The sequence below is a fragment of the Rhea pennata genome, chromosome 6 (assembly GCF_028389875.1).
Source record: "Rhea pennata isolate bPtePen1 chromosome 6, bPtePen1.pri, whole genome shotgun sequence".
Taxonomy (NCBI): Eukaryota; Metazoa; Chordata; class Aves; order Rheiformes; family Rheidae; genus Rhea; species Rhea pennata.
Genome location: NC_084668.1, coordinates 5,166,372 through 5,192,286, shown reverse-complemented (window position 1 = coordinate 5,192,286; position 25,915 = coordinate 5,166,372). Strand labels below are relative to the sequence as shown.

The 25,915-nt window shown below is 41.1% G+C and overlaps 1 protein-coding gene across 1 annotated transcript in view; it reads left to right on the top strand.

Annotated features, from left to right (window-relative positions):
* Positions 1-19,468: 19,468 nt before the first annotated feature.
* ARHGAP15 (Rho GTPase activating protein 15) overlaps positions 19,469-25,915 on the top strand; it is a 309,776-nt gene continuing 303,329 nt past the window's right edge. The window contains exon 1 of the mRNA XM_062578853.1: positions 19,469-19,648. Coding sequence (XP_062434837.1) covers positions 19,484-19,648 — 165 coding nt within the window. The 5' untranslated portion in view covers positions 19,469-19,483. The remainder of the gene's footprint in view (positions 19,649-25,915) is intronic.

Sequence of the window (25,915 nt, the reverse complement as noted above, 5' to 3'; positions counted from 1 at the left end):
TTTCAATTAGTAGTCCTCGCAAACCATTCCTAGGACAAAATTAGTTGAAATATACATTGCTTTTAAAAGAGATAGTAATTAATTAGCGCTGCTGCAGTTTCTTTAAGCCCTAACGCTGGTTAGCTTGTGGAGAAAGCACCATGTTGCTTTCTTTTCTGGTCTCTTCACATCTGGGAGAAACACCTCACCAACACTTGCACGCAACATCCACTTTGCTGTGCTGAAAGTCCATCATCAGAGAACATCCTGAAAGCGCAACGACTGCAAGCATATCTTGGTTAAAGATCGTGAGTGCTAGCTCACGCTGCCCAACTTTATCTCCTGTCCGTATCCATGTGTTTTCTCCTCTCTAATGAAGCGAGTGTAACAGCCTGCTAAAAGCTGACTCCCAGAGAGGTTGCCCCAGACGCTGGGGTGTCCGGCAGGGTCTGCCTTTAGGGGTTCCAGTGAACTCTTTCCCGGACATCTGCACAGTGTTTTGGGGTGAGCAGTGCCAAATGCATGCCCAAAGGAGCAAGAATTTTATCGTATTCCTGGGCCGTCGGGACAAATCCTTGAACTGAAGGACAGACAGGATTTTATCGGGTCATCGGACAGGTCTTCACTTCATCGTGGGAGGTGACCAAAACCACGGCCGTGTTCTGCTAGGGTGTTGACAGAGGGCTCTGCAGCCTGCCGGCGCCGCGCACGGCGCAGCCACCGTGCCCCGGCAGGGCCGGAGCCCCCGCGGCTCCCCGCGCTCCCTCCGCCTGCAAAGACGCTGCCGTTCCTTGCAGAAAGATGGCAGCGGGGCAGGCGTAGGTGAGGAAGGGGCTCTGCCGGAGGCGCGCAGCCGTCCGACGTCGCCATCCGCCCGTGACGGGCTTTGGGGTTCCTCCTGCCCGGGAGCAACGTAGCGGCGCGCGTCACTGCGGGAAGCAAAGCCGAGCAGCAGCTGCGTACGCGTGCGGCGCTCTCGGGGCTGCTGCGAGGAGAAGTGTTAAAACAGAAAATCAAAGAAACAGAAGTGTTTATCTAAGAGAACTTCACCAGGCAAAAGTTCAAGCGTTTTTTTTTTTTCAGTAGCAAACTTTCTGATTGGCTGGAGTTTGCTATTTTATATAGCTAAAGTAACAGTACGGTAAGTGTCGTGTTTACTAAAGCTCCTTTTCTCAACAGCAAAGCAGATTTTGTTGCAAGCTATTTATCTTAGTGCTCAAAACATTTTGTCGAAGGTAAGAAAAGGGAAGTTGTCTTGAGGTTTAGAATCGTAATTCCTTTCAGCATTTCCTTTTAAACCTCATGTTCACCTTCTGCAAAAATAACCCCTCCTTATTTGTTGCAATTTTAACAGAGAAGTTGGTGTCGTACTTTAGAGTTTGTCTCTTTATCCGCTGCAGAAGACTTTTACCCTAGACTTGAGCGTAAGTCACTCACTGGTGAGATGGTTAGCTCCTGCTCTTGCAGGAAGTGGTTTTATTTTACTCTTTTTTTCCTGCTTTCTTTCTATCTTTATGAGCTGCAGGAGATTAACCCAAATGCTGTCTTTAGACATGTGACCTAGATGTTTTCCGTTTTTTGAAATAGTTAAACTGTTGCCGGTTGATGACAGTTTGAGATGGGAAGACGACCTCTGTGAGCCTGTAGGTAAGGAATCTTCAGTTCATGCTAATTGCAGGTCCTGAAACCTGTTTCTAAGGGTTTCTAAAATAATTACAATTGCTTGTATTTTGTAGGCATTCGATACAGATTACAGTTATGCAATTATTTTATTTCTATTGTTATTTGCTAATTTGAAAACAATGAGCAATGTTGTACAGGGTACAAATGTGAATTGATGCTTTGAAGGCAAAATTAGTACTTAGAGTCTAGCAAAACTGCCACATCTATGGAAGGAGCAACTATAGATACGGAGATCTTCTATCTATGGATATTAGAGATCCTCTGTAGTATCCTAAGCCGCTAATCATGTCTCGTATCTCTGCCTGTGTTAACTTATCCCTAAAAGGGGGGAAAGGAACCAAGCTGTGGCCCTTTGCACAGGAAAGGAGATAGATCGTGTTTCCCAGCATATGTCTTTACGGGTGCAATTTAGCACTATGTGAACAGGGGGTTTGTGTGCTGGTGGCCACCAGAGTGGTGATTAGTGACAGTGACCGCTGTACGAGTTGGTGAGTGGTGAGAAGTGATGCTAGGGATCTCTAGAGATGGAAGGGGATTTCTCCCCGGCTTCTTAACCCTACTCTGGTCCGTCCAATCTGTCTGTGGAGCCGGGATTTGTCAGCAGGACCCGATGGCAGTACAAATGCTGGGATCTTCTCTCCCATCGCCCCTTTCCCTGGGTGTCCTTGATCCGAGATGCGCTCGTGGCAGCCTGGGCTGCCAGCGGTGGGAGGAGTGTGGCTGGGACGTGGGGCCACGCGAGGCAGCACAGCAATGCCGGAGCAGCTCCGTAGGGGCAGAGCTCCTGCTATCTCACAGGTCTCCCATCATAGAAACTGAGAATCACGTTGCGGGATCACAAAATTTGGTACTGCTCTATCATCCATCAGTAGTGCTAATAGGAACAGGACACAGGAAGGTGTAAACATGGTCATGCAAAAAAAAAAAAAAAAAAAAAAAAGCCCTTTTTATCTACTGCTGTTGTCAGTGTTGCTCATGGAGCTGCTCAGTGGAAATGGCCCAGTGATAGCACGTGTCCCACATGATGCTGTTGTAGATCAAGCCAAATGCCTCCCTTGCTTTGGAGCTGGCCAGAAAAAGGTTGCAGATCCTGAGGCCCAATCTGTTTATCAGAAAAGATAGCACTGCGCCACCATCAGTGTGCAAACACTGCTTTCTGGTCTTTCAAGAAATAATAATATAGGAGGGCATTCAAACAACACGGTATAACGATTTAGTTATGGCCGACCTAAAGGAGAGTCCAGGATTAGCAAGATTTGTTTTATAGTGATTTATTTTCCTGGTAACATACAGTTGCTGCAAACTTTGTGGCATGTGCTCGTGTTTGTAACTGATAGCCTTATCATAAGAAGCAACTTGTTTTTCTTTGGGAAATATGGGTCAGAGTTGAAAGAAATCACAAGTGACTTGAAGCTCATTTTGAAATCTTGCATACTAATTGGAGACAGATTTTTAAAAGCAGTGTTCTAAGATTACATTTCAAGTTTTCTGTACTTTTTGGAGAAAAAAAAGCTGTCCTGCCTGCATATACAAATCAGCACAGACAGGGAAACTGTAAAAAAAGAATATGTTCTCTTCCTGGACTGTGTTTGTACTGGTGTTTATGCTGCTGCTGCTGCAATGCCTTTAGAGTCATTTGAAATGCATTTTCCGACAGACTTGTGAGATCTGGTAAAGTAGTTTGAATTCTGAGAATTATTTTTCTTTATACTGAGCGCTATTTTTCTTTATTTTTTCCCCCTTCTCTGCAACTTGTCTGACTACGTCCAGAGAAGATCCGTCTAAATGCAGCATCTCTTGCTCACTGTACCTCTGTCCTGGCTTACGTTCACCACTGCAACACACACTTGTTCATTTTCTTTTTTAAATAGTAAGCCAGCTTTTTCAGTAGTTTCTATATTTTCAAGCTCCTACTACACACTATTACTAAATTATGAAAACCCACCTTTGTGGCTGTACTTGTATAAACTCCCTGTTCCCTTGACGTGAGGCCCGGGCCCTCGGGAGCCCGGCGGCAGCAGAGGCAAGCTCTGGGAGCCAGAAGCCAAAATGGTGACAGTCCCATTTTGAATCTTGGACTGGTATTTGGGTGGCACAACAGGAAAACCTCCAGCATGGGGAACGCTGTAATGGCGCCAGGAACTTGTTGGCAGCTCTGCTGCTGATTTCTCTGTTTCTGGTGCCAAAAGTTATTATTTCAGTTCAGTGGCAGATATTAATAAGACAAGCTTGGGGCCAGGCTCTCAGAAGAAGTACCCAGGGTGATACATTTGGAGCACCCTTCCACATCTCCAGTGCTTGGTGGAGAGGATGGCTTTTGCCTTTTTCTGTTCAGAGTCATCAGCTTGTTTCTGTGCTGAGGAGTCCTGAAGTCTTTCAGCAGTGGCAACTGCTAATGTCTGATGACCTGTTTCTGCTCAGCCGCAGTAGGCTTAGGAGTTATATGTAGTATCTTTGAGGATCATAATGTGTAATTCTGATACTTGCTTATAATTCTTAACTGTTTCTTTTCTGCATTGCCACTATGCTGTGTCAGCTCAATCAGCATGAGTTGCTAACCATTTTATAGGTAGTTAAAGCCTACGTACTCCTAAAACGTGTCTCGTGGTGTTGGAGAAGTCTGTCTGCTACTGCTCATGTGTGTTGTTTATTAGGGATTTGAAATGTGCAGAATATTGCTAATACTGTATGTATAGGTTATTTGGGCCCATCTCTTCTAAAGACAAAATAAAGCTTTGCTGGAGAGCTCGCTAAATAAAGCCTCTGTTTCACTTCTATCCTGACTAAGACTACCACTTGGATATATTAGAGCTACTTCTCCATACTACAAAGATAGTAGCTGCGGTAGTGGACACTGTTGGTATGAAGATGCTCTGACGGCTTTGATGGTTTCATGTGTTGATAGCATTAGTCTGGAAGCAGTGAGATAAAACTGTGGACCAGCTTTTGCCTGCATGTCTTCCATGATAATTCAAGTACTTTACAAGAGCACAGCATTCTTCATCTGATTGCACAACTTTTACAAATGTGTCTCCTTTTCCCATCTGATGGTGGCTTGCGACAGCTTTTGTTATCATGAAAGTAATTACTTCAACATCCCCTGAGTCTCAGAGTGGGGAGCCTCCACATGCTTTGGCATGTCCAGGATGACACCCTGGCTTGTTAGTTGTGCAGCTGGGACCCTGCTAGCTTGCCCTAGGTGATGCTGCAGGAGTATTATCTGCTTTTGAAACCTTTTAACAAAGCTGAGTCTGCTTATATCAGAGCACTCAATAAATCTTAATTTGGCAGACACTCTGTTATCAACATGTTAAAGACCAAGCTGATTGGTCTTTTGCTCTATTGGATATTAAGGTTTGTAACTTCATTCACTTGAAATTTCTCTGTCAGTCTTCTCTGGTTTGGGAAATACTATAAAATGTTTGTTTTGGAGACTCACTGCAAAATAAACACTGCTAGCTTCTCATTTGCACTGGGACTTCTTCAGGGCAGATCTGTTTTCAATTTAAAAGTGAGGCCTCTTACACAGCTCAGTGTACTCTAATAACTTTTATTACAATTTAAGGCACCTTGAGGTTGGCCGGAGTAGGAACAAGGGAAATGTCCTTGAATGTTTTTAAAGAATACCGTCCAAGCGGGGAAAGGAGGTATTACCTTTTTGGGCATGGATGCTTAGCTACTTTAAATTTACAAGGAGGGGCATGATGACAACTTACCTGCTTCTGCTGGAGCTCAGTTGGTGCATGTAGCCAGCTCATGCTGGACCAGATTTTCAATGGTTCGTTCTGAAGTTGCTTGGAAGTGCTGAGGCCTAGTATATACAGAAATGAGTCCTCTTTGTCAGAAGCTAAGAATCCAAAGTTCATATATGCTTGGAAAATTATGCCTTTTTATGTTTTTTGCTTTCTATTTGCATATGCACTTAGCATGAGAAAGAACTGCTTTGGAAATGGATTAGAAAAGAGTTTGAAGGGTTATTTTACAGATTCTGGTATTCTCCAAATTAGCTGCTAAACTTTTTGGGTGTGTAAATTGCATAGTAAAATATTCATTGCACAGATCCCTATCTGTGCAAACATTCCTTCAATAAATTAAGTAGGTAAGTTGAAGTCTTTGACATTTCTATGGTTAGTTTCTATGGTTCTATTTTATAACCTACAGTGGTTAAATGTTGTTAAAGACAACATTTCCTACCATTTGAGATTGACGGGTATTAAATCATTCACTTGCAGTTAAGCTGGATGTTTTGGGTTTGTATTGTGGTTTTTCACAAATATTTCTTCTGAGTCCATCTCCAAACATGTATCAGTTTGCAACATTTTAAGAGAGAAAGGGAAGAAAATGAGGAAGGAAAACCAGAAGTGAATATGGCTAAAAGCTGAAGAGATGGGCTTGAAGCATGTTCTTGTTCTTTGTTTCTGACTTCTTTTCCTGCCACACCCTGAGCAAAGCCGCTGCCGTGCTCGGTGCTGAATCAGATACCATGAGGCCAACCCCAATACAATGCTTTTTGTTCAGCACCTGTACTTGTTTGTCTGCTGCTCAGGATGTTACTGAGCTCTCTTCCTCTGCGAGCAACGAGGGAAATGACAGGCATGTTTTGTGAAGAGAATCACAGTCCTGGAGTTTCAGCCTCCAGGACCTGAGGATCCAGCTTGGGAATGCAGGAGGTCCTGCCGGTGGCTGTATGTGGCCACCAAGCAGCTCTCGGTATTTCAGTGGTCCCACTGCAGGCCTGCGGTCCTCTGTCCTGCTGTGAGGAGGATGGTCTGGAGGTGCGAGACAGCTCAGGGACGGATGGACGAACAGATGGATGGATCCCTCATGTTGGGTGCAGGAGAGCTAGAGGGACCCACTGGGGGCACCTGTAGGGAACACTGGCAGAGTCCTCCCTGAGCACCGTTGGACAAAACGTGTTTCTGAAAAATGCCATGCTACAAATGAATCAACATCTTCTAACAGGATGATGTTGCATCAGACTTTCCAATTGTCTGGGCTGTCCTCACTTGTGCTACCTTTTTTGCTTTGGGACAAGTAGTTTTGGGGCCTGAATTAGAAACTTCATTATTTCCTGTATCACTAGTATGTTGCATGCTTGCTTACCTTATTAGGACCTTCCCTACCCCCAAAATACAGATCAATAGATTTTTGGAACAGAAGATGGCACTGAACCATCCACTCTTCTTACAGTGCCAAAAGAAGTGGAAGTGGTCCAAGGAAAGCCTATCTCCATTCCTCCTCATTCATTAATTCCTTGACCTTTACAAAGTAAGGTGAGGAGTGTCCCCAGTCACAGCAGAGATTTGAAGAAACTGGTCTCCTCAGATGGTTCTTGAATTTGCCATGGGCAGTTTAGTGTAGGCTGTGCAGCGAGTGCTATGTTGTTCTGCAGACTTGAGATATTCAGAGATGCTGCTCAGAGATTTTAGTAGGAAAACTTTCTTTTTAATTTTCTTCTGAAGTTTGACACGTTATCAAATATTTCCTGGAGCACAATAGAATGGAAGGAGGATTTTTATTAACATCTGAAGCACTAAATTGCATGAATCAAAAGAATGAAAAAAAAAAGAACGCTGAATGCAGGGGTTTCTTACCAGACTTCTATCTTGCATCAAGATATATATATATATATTTATGTATATGTATATTTGGGAACAACACTGGTGTACTAAAAGGAAGTTTTACCTCAGGTACGCGGGCCTGCAAGCAGTCACTTGAGCTGTGAGTGCAGCAGTTGCAGCCAACAAGGGACGAGAGCCTGCAGTTCATCAGCTCTGCGTGAAACCAGGCTGCTAATAAGCACAGAGCCGACGGCAAATTTAATACTTGTTCAGAGTCCGCCAGCCGCAGCTACGATGCGCCTCAGAAGAAAGCAACCCCGTTGCATGCTCTGGAGGAGGCCAGAAAAGCCTCCTGGTCATGCCGGCTTCCAGAGGAGCTTCCTGCTGACCGCGGATTTTGCAACCGCTTTGAACACGGGTGGATGGGGGGGACGCGCCGGCTGGCGCTGGGTGGAGTGCGGCCGCTAAGGTGAAGGTGCAGGCTGCCCTCGCAGCGAGAGCAGCCGCCGCTTCCAGCGCTTGGGAGAGGTGGGAACGCGGCCTTCGGACACCACGGGCTGCGTCGGGAGGGGAAGCAACTGTAATTTCAAACATCTCCACCTATTCTAAAATAAACGGTGCTTTGAAAGCCATCAGTTAGAACATGCAAATTAAACACAGGAGAATCAACTCCTTTTCGTCACCGCTCTATTTTACTATTCGCATACTTGGCTTTTTAATTCGTACTGTTAGCAAAGCTGGGGGCAGTGAGCAGCCGGCACTACTCTGCCGATGAGCGTTCCTGTTTCTGCGCAAGATCGGGCACCACTGCAGTCCGGCTGTCCTTGCTTCAGACGTTAGCTGCTCTTAACAAATACGGCATCCCTGCGGCCAGACAGTTTATCTGCAGGTTAGTTTGATTCCCTGCTCTGCAGAAAGCACATGTACAGAGTTGCTGGAATCATCCTGAATTATCTTTGCGAAATAATGTGCTCTCACACAAAACATTGGGCGTATGCAGTAATCATTTGAGATGCAGCTATAACGGAGCCTCCGTTCAAACTTTCTGCATAATTAAAAAATTATGCTCTTTTTTTTTTTTTTTGTGAAAAGATACATTTTTGGTACTGCAGTACTCCTGGTCTTTCCCCGCTGCTAACGGCAGACACCTGAGTTGTACGGAGCGATCTCAGATAACAAGCGCCTGCCTTCTCCCCGCCGTGCGCCGTGCTGCCGCGGAGCAGGCGGGCCTGCCCGCTCCTGCTGCAGTCAGGGCAGCGGCAGAGCGCAGCTGGCCGCGGAAGCAAAGCAGGGGCCCCACGAAATGCAGAAGAGGGGCTGCTACATGCAAGCCACAAAATTTTTCTCGTCCAGTTCCTGATGTAGCCTAGACGTTTTCTCCTAAAAGCGCTGAGCGCAGGCTCTGCTGCGTTTCACAGCAGCAGGTCTCCTACAGGAGCGGCACAAGAACCCGGTAAAGGGAAGCGGAGATGGAGTGCGAGAACTGATTAAAAGTGTCTGGAGCTGCTGCTGCTTTTTTTCCTTTTTTTTTTTCTTTCTTTTTTTTTTTTTTTTTTTTTTCTCTCAGATGGAAAGTGAGAGCAGTGAGAAGAAGTAAGGGAGCAGCTGTAGGAAAACTGCTGCAGCTACGGCTGCAGAAAGAGTGAGGGAAGAGAGTGGGAGGGATCGTTTTGCGTGCACAGCGTAGGGAGACAGCCGCTCTCCTGGGCAGCAGGAGCGAAGGCATCTTCCTGTCCAAACACGTGGTGAGCCACTTGGTGTAGATGCTATTGTGATAGGCGATAGTGTCAGAAAGACGTACTTCCAAAGAACTTTATTTTACCTCTTTGTATTATTTCTGAAGTCAGAGGAGCTTTAAAGCGTTTCCTGTTCAATAATCTCAGTGTCTTGGTTTGACAGACTTGTCTTCTGCACAATGATGCCTATATGGGGTTGTAAAATGGGTTTGGAGAGGGGGAAACGTACGTTTAAGCTATTAACTAAATTGAGGGACATTTAGGATACACCTCAGCTAGCTGAGACTTTAAAACAACCCTCACTGGTTTGCTGAGGGCTGTCCAGGAAGTTTTTTCCCGTGATGATGATGCCGAGGCTGCCTGAACCAGGGACCAGAGGCAAACTGGGACATAACTACTACTCCAAGCGTTTGCTATTACGTAACTAATTTAGAGTTACAGCGTGATAAAACTTGTGTAGTCTTACTATGTGGTGAATGCCAGGTGCTTCTTCCACGGAGGGATAAGCTGCTTGCGTTTAGTGTGGATGCACATTAAGAAAGTGCGGGTCACTAGTGCACCCAGCCCTAGCTGGCCTTGTGATAACTTGTTTATATAGCCGCAGTCAAACGGAAACTGAAGTTTCTGTTGGCAGAGCTGTGAAATCTGACCTTATGGGAAGTTAGTTTCTTTGGCTATTTGTATCAAGTCGTGAACATATTTTTCTAATGCTTCTGTTTGTCTTGCAATAGTAGCTCTTGCATTTCTCTGGGGAGTTTGGGCTGTTCCAAAATTACCATCACCACATGTCTAGGTCAGGTAAGCATGTAAAGTTTGGATGAATATCTGAATATCAGTGAGGAGAAGTTCTGCAAAACTGAGCTGGAAGCAATTCAAGCAGTCTTTGAAATTTCTGTCACTTCTGCTTCTGCTTGTATCTCTAAATACTGCAAGAATAACCTTTTCCATAGTATCTCTTCACTTCAGATCTGGCAACATTAAAAGTAAAAACACTTTTCTGAACATTTAGGCTATAGGAACAGATTTCTTTCAAGCACCGGAGAAAATTTGTGATTCTTATGTGATCTTCCTAGAAAAAACATTGGGATTTTTATTCAGAATTAGACTGCAGGAAAATAAAGTTATGGTGCAATAAGCATCATATACAGGTATAAAATGCGTTTAGAGCTGGTCAGCCTTATCTGGGCTGGCTGTAAATCGATGGTTCTGTTACGTACCTATCTGCAGTGTATAGATGTGTAGCAGGAAGGAAGGAAGTGAGAGGAAATTATCTTTTTTTCACCTGGCAGGTGAAGGCAGGTCAGGAATAACCAAGCAGTATGCCTATGTTTTCTTCTAGCATTTCTCAGCTCTTGTTTGTGTTAATTAAACTCTTATGAATTTCTGGTACTGGGAACTCTTACTGTCTTTGGTTTAATTTTTAAACCATACTCTTTCTGCTGTTAAATTTCATAGGGTATGGTACATATTGAATGACATTATTTATAAGGTTTCTTTTTTCTTTCTTTCTTTCTTTCTTTCTTTCTTTCTTTCTTTTTTTTTTTTTTTTTTTTAGTACTGTATGTATGACCAGTCTTCATAAATTGAAGTACTGCACTGTAGTTTGCACAGCAAGGAAATGGAGGCAGGTGTAGCGGAGTCAGATGTTCTCAAAAAAGAAACCAAAGGCACTGCCAACAGGAAGACCTAGAAGCAGCAATTTTTCCCAGGCGTGTTCTTTTACATATTCAATTGAATTTCTGTTATGGATGACTGTTTCCAGAAAATACGTAGGCCAAACTGTACACAGAGGCTACTTCTAGCTTCAAGTTCTATTTGAAGCTGAGATATTAAATTGACATTAAAATGGTGAAAATAGACTCAGTTATGCTATCCCATATGATATTTTGGTACAGACAAACTTTTGAAACAACTGCTACCTTTTCCAAAACCTTCCCATGTAATATGATTAAGGAACTAAGTGATGTAGGAAGAGGCATGACCATATGTAGTCCCTTGCTGACTTGAAAAAACTCCTTTACTCCATTGCATAGTGTTCTCATTCTTTTCCAATAATATCCTAGTGGTATTTCCTAACAAGCATTTATTTGTGGAGAGAAGTCCTGTAGATTGAAGGTCATGGAAATCAAAAAGGATTGGAGAAGAGTCTGTAGTCATTAAATATGGATGTAAGGAGTCTGGTATGCTATCTACCCAGCTTTGAATAGGACCTGTCTCCCACTCTCTTTCCTCTCTGATTCTCAAGCCATTTCTATCCGGATATAGAAGCATTTCCAGAGATAGCACACCTCTCATCTATATGGTACAAGTAGCTTTTCAAGATCTCTCTCGCATCTTTGCAGGAAGCAGACCTAGGGCCTTTCAGCCATCATCTTCCACTGGAAAGATTTCAGAACGACACAAAGCAGGATCTCAGTGCTCTAATCCTCCTGGAGAGCCCTTGCCAGTTTAGCACATCTATTCAAATTTTCTGCCTCTGCATCTCTCTTCACTAACCCATGAGACAAATTGGTCAATGATTTGTGAAGATTAGTAACTTTGTCATTGAAACTGTATGTTTGATTAAGCTATACCCCTAATTTTGCTGCTATCTATCAGAAAGTGAGACTCACTCTCACTCTTATTATTGATGTTTTATGTTTTATGTGTCCTTTTATTTTTGATGGTGTAAGATGCTGTTACAAGCAGAAAAATTAGAATAAACTACAGTCAAGCTTCATAGCACTAAGCTGTTCCTCATATTTTTAGTGCTGTGGTTAATGGGCAGGAAATCACTGAAACATCAAACTGTAACAGCAGTTGTGTGACGTGGAGTCCTCACCCATGAGGACTTGCCACACACTCTGAGTGGAACGACAGGGAAAGCTCATTTTCTAAACACGCATGATAAGGCTCAGGTATGCAAAATAAAGTAGTGCAATTTAAAACTTTAATTATTAGGAAATCTATCATCAGAGGAAACTTAGAGCATGTGATTATACCCTAAATTAAACACCACTGTTACTGTTGTACAATGGTATAAACTTGTGTCCTTCCCCCTGGCAGTGCGTTATAAAGTATGTTTCCCTACCTGGCTTTGCAATGCAATAAATGGTCTGGCTATATTCCCTAGACTGCTGGAGAATTAGGTCAAGTGTAGTTAATGCTACCTTAGTGTTGCTGTAACTCAATAGACTGAACTTCACTGAAATGAACTTCAGTGAGTTCCCTGTGAAACTCAGATCAGAATCAGGCCTCTAACACCTGTCTGGAACTATATGTACTATATTGCACAAACTAAGAAGAAATTGTATTAAATGATAACACAGTTTGTTCCTGTTCAGTATGACCCTGGTACATGAGATTTCAATCATGAGAAACGTGGAGTTACTAACCAAGTATTACTGTAAGACATAATACTTTCTGAATATAGGAGGATTAAAAGAAAAGGTTAAAAATAGTCATCATATTGAGGATCAATTTAAAAGCTCATAGATGAAAGATTCTTTAGACTCAGAGTTTTTTTAACAGTAGTGCTTGAAAATGCTCTATGTCTTGGATCGCAGTACTGCCTAGGAAGCCTGTTATGATTTGGGCAAGTTGCGCAAAGAAATTTGCTTTTAGATGTATTCTTAGAGACCATATTCTACACTTTAGAGCTTTTCTTAGCTAAATAAAGCTATTCTGCTATAAATAAAGTAAAAAAGATTTTATACCCTTCTCTCTGACTACAGCAGAGGCATAGGCAAACTGTACATGCTTGTCCAAACTGTCTGAAGAACTGTATAGGCCATTTCTTCCTTTATTTGCAGAAAGTCCTGAAATATTGGACTAGAAAAGAGTGACTCAAAGCCAGTGTTTAAAAGCATTAAGTAAGATGACTGCTGCAATGATTGCTCAGTTTATTGTTGGCTCTGAGAGACAGCGGTGAAAGTCTAGTATGGCTGCAGCAGGTAAAAATGTAAAAGATGGTGAAGTAATTAACGCTAATGGCATTAATTCATGGCTTTAGTGGGAAGTAGGGCACACCAGCTGACTCGCTGATGTCTGCTGATGAGATTTCAAGTTTGGACGATAAGGGAAACGGTGTTATTAACTTGAGGAGAGGCTATTGAACTCCATATGACATTCTGCTTTGACATCTCTCTAAATCAGATATGAAGGGCTAAAACAGGAGTAAAGATCCAGCCAGGGGTGGTGCAGTGTTGTTCTTGATCTCCTGCTCTGACCACAGATGTGATTGATGGTAGATATTAATGCTACTCCTAAGTGCAAATTATTCCAAGTTGGATGACATCTCTCTGCAATGGAAAAAGGCATCTGCTTTGCATTTTCATTACAAAGGGTTTTTCTAGTACTCAGATGAACTGGCTTCAGGCCTCTTCTGGAAGCCAGCCCCACACACCATTTCATTGCAGCCCTTGCTGCTCGTGTCCCTGCCCTGGGCTTGGTCTGAGCCTGTGCCCTGCTAGCCAGGAGAGCAGTTTGGAAGGGACGGACACAATAGTGTGCAATAGTGTGTACAGAAGAATTGAGGGAAAAATCCACGTGCCACTTGTTGCCTCCTCTCTTTACCTACAGTTGCTTTATCTGTCCTCCTTCGTTTCCATCAGTTGTGCGTTAAGAACCTACTACCCCCGGAGCCCTCTTTGGCAGAAATAACGAACAGCACGGAGAGCTCTAAGAGCAAAAACCAAGAGCAGAAATATTTACGTAGGTGTGTTGATTTTAGACATTTTTTCACAGACACAGCAATATCTTTTCTCCTTAGTAAGAATGCTCTGACTCACGGACTAGCTTGTTTTTCATTTGTAAATTCTTACTTCCTCTTCCCTTTTTATGGTTTGTTTAGGCAGGCTCCAAGGTTTAGGTTGATGGTGACTGCAGTGGGGAGTTTGACTCTTCTGTAGTATCATTGCACTAGGTTTCTGTGGATGCTCTTCATGTGTGCTGTGCTCTTCAGCAGAAGACCAAGCAGCAGCAGAAGGGAATTAGTGAATCTGTAACCAGCTGCACTTAAATTTTGCAATGCTTTCACTTTATTGTGTTTAGCGCTTTCATGCTCATTACACTTCTGATGTGATAGTGGTGCAGAAGTCATAAGGAAGAAAGATAGTTGGAAGAAAATAAAAGCTATTTTGTTAAACACAAGATTATATACATTGATTTAATCTCAGCATGTTGAAAACAAATGCAACCAATTATATTAATCATGAGTAAATTTTTTCTTTCTTGGATGAAAGTAGTTGTTATACATACTTGGTACAAGACGGTAATGAATTAACATGTGCACTCTCTTTTATTGTACATAGCTGTAGGAAATGTAGGCATAATACAGGCCAAAATTTAGAAATGCTGCTGTCCTCTTGCCTCTTGAAGAACTAATGTTTTGCTTTGTTTTGTGGAAAACCTATGTACTAACTTTACTGATACTGTAATAAAAGTAATGAAGAAGTGTTGTTGAGTAACACCAGTCAGTCTGCTCATTATATGATGCATTTTTGGACAAAGCAACATTCCACAGTGGGTTAAAAAAGCTGATACCTGCAATATGAAAATTCCTCTAGCTCCATGAGCTGCTTAGGAGTGAAACAGTTGGTGCCTGTCACTGTGAGACAGAAACCATAATTAAGCTACTTAAAGCATAAGAATGGCAGGGAAATGAACTGTTTACTGTCCTAATTTTGCAAAAAGTTAAATGTATTTTCCATCTTTTCAATAAAAAATCAAAGGAAGTTTTGTCACAGAATATCTAATGTTACCTTGTTTCCTGTATTGTTTCCTCCCTCTTTTTGAAGGGAATGAGCAGAAGGGACTTTCTTCCCATCTGAAGGAAATGATAAATGCTTGAAAGATTTTAATTGATAGCAAACATTAAGATTTTGTGAAAACACTGTTTTTAAAAGAAATATTACAGCAAATGCTGTTTTAAATAGAGTTGCCAAGAGCCAGTACATTGTAAGGAAGCTTTTTTTCCTTTTCTTTTCTTTTTTCTTTTTTCCCCTGATCTCTGTAGTTTGCTGTGTTACTACTTTCATCTGGGCCTGATTCTGAGGAATGGTTTTATAGTGTATGCAGATTTCCTCGTGCAATTGCCTTTTCATTTTTCCTTTCTGTAACACTCATTACTTCCACGCCACATGTTTGAAAGTCATCTGTACATTTAGCAATTAGGGTTTTAGTATCTTATCTGTTGATCTGCCAGCTATGTAAAATGTCACTTGGCATGCGATGCCTTCCGTCGTCATCGGAGCACGGGCTCCCGTTGCCCAGCTCAGCGCAGGGATGCTGCACTACCTGATGAAGCAAGTCGTGTGTGGGGACATTTCCTCTGAGAGCTCTTGGCACAGTTCCTGGGGCAGTGATGAGGAGTGTTGACCCGCTGAGGCACTAGGAATGACTACAGGGTCAATAAGTAGTATTGGTAATTTCATAAAAAATATGCAACCCTTCTCCCCCAGGGAGAACTTCTGAGTTCCTGAGGCTATCTCCAAGTGCTTGTGTGGGTATAGGATAACTGGTTTTGCCTGCTGTCCCAACCAAAAAGGGAGTTTTGTCCCTTCAGCTCTGTTGCACTGATTGCCCTAGAAATATGTTGATCTATCCACTTTCAGGAATTAAGTTCTCCTTTCTCACACCCAGCGTAATCTTTTTCCCCCACTCCCTAAAATCAATGCTCCCCTTCTGTAGTATCCGCCTGACCTCATGTCAGTGCTTTTTCTTCTACCCATATCATTCCCTGGCTTTTTCCCACCCTTATTCATGTTGCTGCCTCTCATCCATGGTAACCTGAAAGAGAGAGTTGCAAGAGATTTTGTATTTTATTTTATTTTATTTTATTTTATTTTATTTTATTTCCCCTTTTCAGCCTAAAGGAGGACGCACCAGTATATTTTAATCTTTTGCATTCTTCAGAGATATTTTAGGTAAAGCACATGAAAGCTGCTGGCTACAGTGGTGGAGAAACAGACCTTGCTGGGAAACCTACTTTTCCGTGCTGTGCTCGAGAAACCACTGCCAGGCAGAGGAGGAAACAGAGCGCTGCTCTCCTTGCTGGCTTCCCTGACCTCCTGGAAGTGAGCAGCTCAGAGAAGCTGCCACACAGAGATGGTGCATTAGCACCCCGTTGGCTTGGCTGAAGCTTCCTGGGTGACACAGAAGTTTTTCTTGTTCTTTGCCAACACAGGCATAACCCTGGACTGCGAGCAAGTTATGTTAGTTAGGCTAGCAGTCCTTTACTGAGCCAGTTTGCGAGCTACCTGAGGAGAGGCTGTGGTACTTAAAGGGCAGCTGAAATGAATATAGATGCTAATGGAAGTCAGTGGCAAGGAGGCACGAGCTAATGCCACTCTTGGCACCCCTTTGCCCAGCAGCTGCACCCATCCTTCCTTCTAGAATGGCTTTTTGTTAGTGTATTCCCCTGTCTCTTTCCTTTTAGGTGTGAATACAGTAAAGTTACGCTGCCCCTTTGCTCCAGGAACCCTATAAAAAACAACAAAAGTCTTGGGTTAATGCCTTTCTCTGGCAAATCAAACTTAGACCCTTTCAAAACTAAAAGTTAAATCTAGATGCTAACTATTGGCCAAACAGCAAACAAGCTAATTATATAACGAACCTGGAGTGCCTCACAGGCAGTTGCCCAAAGCTTGGCAGCGATGGCTTGCAGAAGCAAGTGAAACAAATTCCCCTGGAAAATCAGAACTGACATTGCCCCTGACACTACCTGTAGTAGTTTTAGAAACATCAAATTGTAAAAGCAAAAGCAGCATTGTAGGTATGGGAGTTGATACCAGAACTCTTCGTGAAAAAGCAAATGCAATGCGGCTGCTAAGTGTAGAGCTCATATTTAGGGTGCCATCTACTGGCACGAAGAGCAGATAACGTTGCCCAGGAACGTACTGTCCTAATGAAGTTGGAGCGTGGCAGGAAAGGATTTCTACCTGGAAAAACTCTTGCAAAGTGCACCTTTTCTTCGTACTCTGCAAGATCTTACCATGCTGTACTATAAGACAGATAAAAACCTGACAGAGGGAATGCTGAGATTTTTTGCTTTTGTGGTGGTTTCTCTAGTTTGAGGGCCTTGAAAGTACACCAGAAAGTCTCATCGTACTGCTATGACATGTGAAAATTAGCCTTAATTTAAGGAAGGTAACTGAAACTCAAAGAGATTAGTATCAAAATATTCAGAAGTCTTTGCAAGATTTCTAATCCACTGACTGTGCTCCTGCTGGAGATCCTGGGCCTGATTTTGCCATGGTATTAAACTTTTTTACAGCACTTCATGTACTGACAACAACAGACTGAGAACACCTAATTAAAACTTACTGCTTCCAAGAAGAGATATATCAGTGTTTTACAGGTAGGGAGATTTTAGAAGAAAATGAAAGTGATGTGCTCCAGCCAAATACTGGATTGGTGACAGTGCCAGTATCACTCCTGTCTCTCGAGTCTGATCAGTCCTCCAACCTAGAGCCTACTGAAAATCTGTTGAGAAGTGATTTTGGTTTCATATCAATGTGAAATATGAAATTTGAATCTCCAAGTTTAGAAGGAAGGCAAAATCATTTCCGGTTTAGCACTGCTGCAGGCCCCTCTGCCAAAATGGCAAAGAATGCCCCGACGTATTGGTTTTAGCAGCGACTGCTCTGTAGGGTGGCAAGAAGCATCTCAGGAAATGAAGAACACACAGCGCTGCCTTCGCATCGGCTGGTGTAAAGAACTTCCTCCAATTTTGCGTGTAAACTCTGTGGCAGGAATAGATCTGAGTACTCCTAAGTAGGAGGGAAACTGCTTCAGCCAAATTTCCCCCCTCTCTTTCTGCAGTTCATCTTCGGTAGGGATCCTTGAGTATCTAATTCAATGCACGAGGCAGTCATTGAGCATGAGCTTTACTGTTGCTTGCAATTACTGTTAGTGTTTCTATCATGATGCATAATGTTGTGTGAGTAATCCTTAATACTGAAGTACTTTCCCCTTCCCATTTCTCTCTTCAAGAGTACTGTGTTTCCTTGTGCTTCCATAGATGAGTTGAAATCCCCTGATCTCTCATCGTTGTCCTCCCGATCTATGGGTTAAGGTGTTTTTCTGGGAGGAATTGATTTACCAGGGCCACAAAGGGTAATGCTGTGGGAGATGTTTGTCGCCCCATCAGCCCAGTGCCCTGCGGTCCTGCCTCAAGAGAAGCAGGAGCCTCCTGTCCTTCTCCCACAGGCAAGCCAGCACTGTACCTTCCTCTGCTCCGATGCTTTCATCGGACTGGACTTTTTGCAATCAGGGAATTTCTGCTTTTAGACCCTTCAGAGACTGGAAAGGCACTGCTAGCCTGAGCTGTGCTTTCTAAACACGTCTGGAAGTGGCTGACGTTCAACGGTTTATATTATAACTGCACTTAAATGGATTTCCATTTCCCTGGCTCTATAGTAGGGAAACCAGCAATTCCAGCCTGTATAATATCTCTTCCTTACAAGTTTTCTCATGTGGTTACATAGAAACTGAAATAACAAGGCTTCTTGTAGCCTCCTACCATGTTACTTCACCCATAATTTACATATAGTATTGCCAAGACCATTTAAGGGGGTGGAAAACCAAGCAAGGGCTGGACATGGAGCACTGTACCAATGACTTGTACAGCAAATGTAAAGTAACGATTGCCAGTGGAAAATGTTGTAGGAGTTTCAGGAGCTAGAGCAGAGTTTGTTGAGTTGCACTAAGATAAGAGGTCAAACAGCAGCACTGCTGGAGAATCCGTGGGTGCTCAGTGACGACAAGCAGCTAGATTTATGGCTTTGCATCTTTTAAAATAGGGTATATTCAAAATGACAGATCTTCCAGCATCACAGAATTGTTATAGGATATAACAACACTATCATCTTCCTTAAAAATTCGATTGTTCTGTACGAGTTCCTCTTGGTCCCTTCCAGAGTATGAGATCTGACATGCTCAGCCATCTTCTCATTTCAAAGTTTCCAGAAGACGAATGCAGAAACAAAAATCTCATCCGTGCTTGCAGTAAAATTGTTAAAATTAGGGGAAATTTTATTAGATGTGGATTGAGACTGGCATGTTAGCAGGGTTCCAGCATGGCAGTATAACATAACACTCATAACAGGCATCTTGCATATGTTGAACTGTAGAGGTAAGATATGTTAATTGGTTTCAAAGCATGTCATTTTCCTTTGCAAGATTTAAAATGTGTAGTGTGAGCAGGGCCAAAGACAAAGTGTGATGGCTGCCAGCTGGACATGACAGAGGGTTGCAGGGAGATTACACCATAGAGGAGAATGGCTTTTTAGATAAGGATAATCTTTTACATAAACTAACTATTCCAAGGCAGTTTGGATGGGCGAGCAATAAGGACAATAATAAAACTACGGGCTTACACAGTTGGTAGTTATCACAGCGTTCAAAGATGATCAAGACTTTGCCAGCTAGATAAGTCAGCTTCTTCTGACTACAGTGAAATACAATCAGCATTGATACGTTCTTGTCTGAAGAGTCTCTAGATTAATGCTGCTATTTTATATTCTGCAGGTTCAACCAGGAACCATGGAAAGGTCTACAGCTTCTGATATGGCCTCTGAAAAACCAAACTCTTCTCACCACAGTACAGGGGCTGTTCAAATGAGGATCAAAAGTGCCAACAGTCACCATGACAGACTGAGTCAAAGCAAATCTATGATTCTTTCTGAGAATGTGAAAGTTGCTGAACCTGTAAGTAAAATACCCTAATATCTCTTAGAGCTACTGATTTTTCTAAAACCGTGCAATTAATTTAAGTGTGGTTAAGATATTAATTCTGTGATAATCTCTTGTAAGAAGGAATTTAATGTCACTAATAGATTTTTAGGAGTACCACTAGGTATTGGAATAACAAATTTCCTTCACTGAAATACAGAAATTGGCTTTGATGGCAGAGCTCGTAACACCTATTCCACATTTAGACTCTCAGGTGTTATAATAATTAAATCACATTGCTGTAGAGAATAGTACTTGCAGTATCAGATGTATGCCATGATTTCAAAAAGGTAAATGCTAAAACTAGACAAATGAAAGAAATGGAGATCACAACTTCCTAAACAAAGGACAACTTTGTCACTAACAAAAATAAATGGTCTTGCTGTAAGCATGAATGATTTGCAAAAATCAGACACTAAAGTTACCCTCACATTTTAATAGTAAACAGAGTTGAAAGAGTTGACTAATTTTTTATCCATTACCCTTTCTTTTTTTAATGAAATAGTTAGTGATGAACTCTATTGCCAGTTGCATCCCTGCCCCTGTACTCCTCCTGAGCTACTAAACAAACTGATTGGTATGAGTCTCTCCTGGTTAATTTTCTTCCGTAATGGTGGCAACTTGCAGCTGAGGCCATATGATGTTACAAAATTATTTATGCAATGTTAGCCACTTTTTGGACTCCAGATCCATTTTATTCTCAGAGAATGCAAATGAGGGAGAAAACTCTGTTAGCTGGGGACAGACCCCCAAGTCTCAGTCACTTTCCACAACCATGTGAGCTATTAATTTTTGTTTTGTTAATATAATGGATTCCCATGAAATATTCAGCTTTCTAACAAAGTTATTAAATGGAGGAAGCCTACCATAACAGCTGGGTTTTTTTTCCTTTTTTTTCTATTCTAAGTCCAAACTTATACAGAAATACATCATTTTAATCCTTCATTTCTCTGCTATAGCTTAATTCATTTCAGGGATGTGCCTTATTACATTTCTGCAAAGAAAAATCTCTTTAGATTTTTGTAGCTGATAAGATATTAATTTACTTTCCATTTAAAAAATATTGTATGCCTGAAAGACACTGTATGTGTTTCTTCCTTTTTTATCTGAAGTGAAATGTTCCTGCATTACAAATCTGAAACGATGCTTATAGTAATTTAGTGGGAATAGTATAATGTATTATCAGGAAGAACTGTACCTTTGAAAAAGTTTAAAAGTTAAGTATATTTAATGATGCCTAACATATTTTATTGGCTGTGTTTAACAAAAGGCACTAGGCTGCAGTTGTTTTTGACAAGCATGAAAACATCACAGCATGAGACTGCAAAAGGAATTATGTAGAGAAATTACAAGTGATCCATCTCTCAATGAATTATCCACCTCAATAGCCTGCAGAACTCAGCTACCAATTAACACCTACTTTATTACATGTTGGGATGTACTTAATAACTTTCATGTGTTTATGCACTATTACCTTGACTGATGCCTCTTGTACAATTAGGCATAATTGGCATATCAATATGCAAAAGTTAAAAGGATTAACCCTCTTAAAACTAATGAGCATTTCTGTATCCAGCTGCTAAATGAGACAAAATTAGCATTTTTCACTTTTGGGCAGGATTTTATCATGCAGTTTCTCATTGTTGATATTACCTTGTTACATAACTTTAGTTTTGGGGATACAGTGCTGGACTGTTACAGAATAAGGGCTCTGAAAAGTTAAATTAGACCTAAATACTCACTGCTGCATTCCAATAACCATAGCAGGTACAATATATATTCGCTGGTCGAGAGCTGAAAAGTTGCTTTGTATTACATTTGTTTAGTAGCTAATCACATAAAAGTGGAATTTTACTGAGTATGTCATTTTACCAAGCAAACTTGGCTCCAATATAATAGATTGAAGGCTTGCCATGCTACTAATTTCCTTTCTATTTCAATTCTTTTCATCTCTTTTTGCCATGCAGAATTTTCTGACTAGATATTGACAGACTGAAAGTATTTTGGCATATTTACTTAAATAAGCCTTCTTAAAGTTGTTTGCTAAAGCCAAACTAAAAGCAAAATTCTTAAGCATCCAACGGTTTTCAAATATGTGCTTAAAATGCAGTGTGATTCCAGTGTAAAAGACCACTAAAATATCTGTATCAATTGCATGTTGACATATCTGATTCTCCGTATGCGGTTTGCGAAGGATTTGGGAGAAAGTAACAGAGGCGATGGGGGCCTGTGTTTGTCAAAGGGTCTTGGAAAAGCAGGGTTCGGGTTCAGCTGATGTATACATGTAGCAATCCTGTTCTGTAACTCACAAAATTCTCTTGCAGTGCGCTTGTATCCACAGCCTTCACTTTTGCATTTAAAGGCACACAGCTCCCTGCTAAAGGATATGTACAGAACCATGCTAAGCCATGGTAATCATTTTGTGCTAGAAGATTAAAAAAAAAAAAAAAAAATCCTGCTTTTCTATTAACTCAACAGTCTGTCGCTGTTTAGATGTTTCGTATAGTCTATAACATATCCATTGATTGTGCTTATTTTCTGTTTTATATTGACTGAATATTTTTTTGTCCTATCATTGGAGAGATTTTTTCTTTTAAACATTGAAGATAGCCGAATAAGGGAATTCATATTATTATATGCTGCACATATTAGGTATGTCTACTCTACTTTATAGTCTATTAATAAATGGGTCAAATCCCCTTTACCCAACTTACGCAAAACCTCTCTTGACTTCAATGGATTAAGGTAATCAACATTTGGCAGGTTTTGAACAATCAATAGAAAAACATATTTCTAAACAATATTTGAAAAAAAAATTAACGCTCCGAATACAAAGGGAAAAAAGCAGACGCAAATCTAGAAAGATCGTTAGTGATTAATAGAGAAGAAAATACATAATTTTCTCTGAGGGGTTTGTGCTGTTCTAAAGCATTTGCTGTGATTCCTGTAAGCACACCTGAGGCTATACTTTTGAAGGTGGACAGATTATTTCCTATAGTGTGACAAAGAAGGATATGATGCATCAGACATCAGCAGGGCCATATGCACTTGTGCGTTTTATAGTAGTAAAGATGCAAAGGTGGAATACAGAAACTAACTGATGCAAAAGCTACATGTAGATTCTTGTGGTTTTTAGTTATTTATTTACGATGGAAATGCTTGAGCCTAGTGCGAAGGTCAAAACTGGTATTAACGTAGAGTTTAAAGAGCACAAATCATGAAGCTGGACACAGACTATGATAAGCAAGGGCTCTTTCTGTACTTAATTTTGGTGTCTGAACAAGCAAAGTAAAGGAACAATTCTCTATTTTCATCTCTTAAACCCCAGGGAAGTGCATTTGGCTTCATTCAGAACAACTTAAAACAATGAAACGTATCTTTTTTATTGCTGTCTATATTAGGAATTAGAACCTGTTTTGACGTTCCAAATTGTTAATGTATTAGAGCTTCTTCTGATTAGGTTAAACAGACTGGAAGCTTTATTTATCTCCCTGACACATTATCAGAGAAACAGGAAGCAATCTTCTTTTGTTTCTTACTCCTGTGATTATAGAACACTTGCCAAAGTTATGGCTAGCCAAAAAGATAGAAATAAAATTGCTAAAAATACAAACCTTCTGTTTAGCAGAGTTTTTGAGCCATATTTTGAAATTGCAGGGCTTGTACATGTTTACTTCAAATCAAGCTTATAGTCAAGTTTGAGGCTTTGTTTGTATGGATTGTCCTGAAGTAGATCCTGATATTTAATTAAAATGACACTAAATCACATTGAATTGATAAGACTTGGCATCTCAAACAAAGGTAATTGCCCGTATTGGTTTTGTACAAAAATAGAGCTGCTTGGAAAATGTGCAGCCAACACAGACTGTCAACTCCATTTATAGATCAATATGTGAAAACCATTGATCAGGCAGGCATGTGTAACAGTAACACTTTGCATTTATTTGTTGTTTTTATACCCTGTTAAGGCTTACAGGATTATCGGCTTCCAAAATATTTTGACTTCCTCATAAATATGTTATCTGTTTAATGTTAATTACAAGACAGACTACAGCCCTCCTTTAGAATATTTTCGGTTTCATTGCTGTGGGTAGTTTTAGCTGAAAATGGATTATTTCATTCTCTGAGAGATCATCAGAGCTTCCTTTATAGCATAGTTTATTTGTGGAAAGTTTTTGAGGATTCATTTCTCTCCTTTCTTTTTTTTCTTTTTTCTTTTCTTTTTTTTTTTTTTTCCTGGAGGGAAAAAAAATCTTAATATTTCCAGAAGTGAAGCACACTCTGCTTTCATGGTGGTATACATCAGAGGTGGAAAGTGAACAGTATTTTTTTTATGGTGTTCTAAAAGTGGCTACCTAGTCTTTAGTCTCCACAGATTTTATTCTCATACAGCAGTCTATTATATATGTATCTACTTTTATCTCTATAAGGGAACTGCTGTGAGCCCTTCAGTTGTTGCACAAATCATATATTAGCACTGGGACAGAACTGGAAAAATATATGAGCTTCATATGACAAATGTGGTAGTTGTTAGGAAATGCAAGCTTACAGTGATGATCTCTGTGTTTCATCAAGTATTTCAGGGTAGGTATAAAAGGAACATGTTTGAGGGAAAGCAGTATGTCTACAAGACAAGTCTAGTCTAGTTTCTTGAATGTGAATATTGTCCAAAAAACCAGAAATCATAAATAGGAAAAAAAAATCTGTTGAGTAACATTAGTCATTCTCCTTTCTAGTGCAGGAAAATGAAAAATGAAATAAGTCATATGAGTCCGCAGTGATTTTGTATTTTTGAAGTCTAGGTCTGCTCCGCGGTGTGTGTCAGGCTTGCAGAGGGGCGCGGGCAGCCCTCGCCGCCGGCTCCGTCCGTCGCTTCGCCGGGGCCGGAGGAGCCCCGGGGCCGGCAGCCTCCGCCGCAGCACGCTCAGGCCTGGCCCGGGCCGAGCGCTTGCACCATCTGGAGCGGGCTGCTGCAGGGGGGTGCGCCACACAGACCATAAACTGCGTTGACTTGGAGGCTGGACGTAGACCGTTAATGCATTAGAATATTTGAGGGTTTGATTTGCCTTCAGTAAGCGATCTAGTTCCATTGAGCAATACGAGTTGCCTCCCTACGCTTTTCAGGTCCGGGCATTTCGATCAGTCACAAGGCTCAGAAGGAAGCCCTTTGTTTTCCCCAAAATTATTTCCATTTTTTTTCCTCGCATATATATGTACCTGGCAGGGAAGTATTCTTTATGTATATCTATACTATAGCGCTTCAACTGAAATAATCTTGGTTAAAAAGGAAGAAGGTAATTTTATTGTTAAACTCCCCATTTATTTCTACTCAAAACATTTCCACTGTAACATTTCAGCTGCATAGCTTGATAGGCAACCTCATAATGAGATCATGGAAAAAAGAAATGACCAGCACCTATTTCTTCTTAAATGCTCGGCTAAATTCATTTCAGCTATATCAAGGGAGCGTTGAATGTAACTGGCTTGGATTCCTTGTTAAACCAAACAGAAGTTCAGACAAGATATTATATGGGTTGGAACTGCTGATTTTGACTTTTACTCAGTGTGACACAAGGGTAGAAAAAAGGTTCAACCCCCCCTCCTTTTTTTTTTTTTTTTTTTTTGCGATCTTACATTATCTCATGCTGTGAAAATCTTTACTCTATTTACCAAGCACAAATTAGTCTTGCCAAAGGTTCTGGAAGTTTACTACTTCAGCTTAGATCCTAAAACTTCAAAGAGAGATGCGACTCTACAAATTAGTGTATGTGCTGTGCCATGGCTATTTTAACTTGAACTTAACTAAATTCGTTTATAATTTAGTACTGATTGAACACCACCATAAATGTGCATGGGATACATTTTTTAAAGTTAGTCCTCTGATTACTAATTTGAATAAAAAACCCTAACCTTGTTAGCATCTGGACTTATTTCCATAATAACAACCCCTTCAGAACCTACAAAGTAATGAATAATTGACAACAAATGAAATGTTTTGATAGTTGTCGGCACAAAGCATGTTTAATGTTTTGTGTTGCTTCCTAGCTAATTATGTAGATGACACATTTGTCAGACCTTGACTGCCATTAGAAACGTGTTTCCAGAGGGGAGAAAAACAGGCTATTCATAGAGTAATTAACTAGAATGCTCAATGACCTGTGAGAGATTCAAATGGCTGCCAGTTCAGACATTGTTTTGTTACAGAAGCAGAGGGGTAATTAAAATTCCAAATTACAGTGCTAT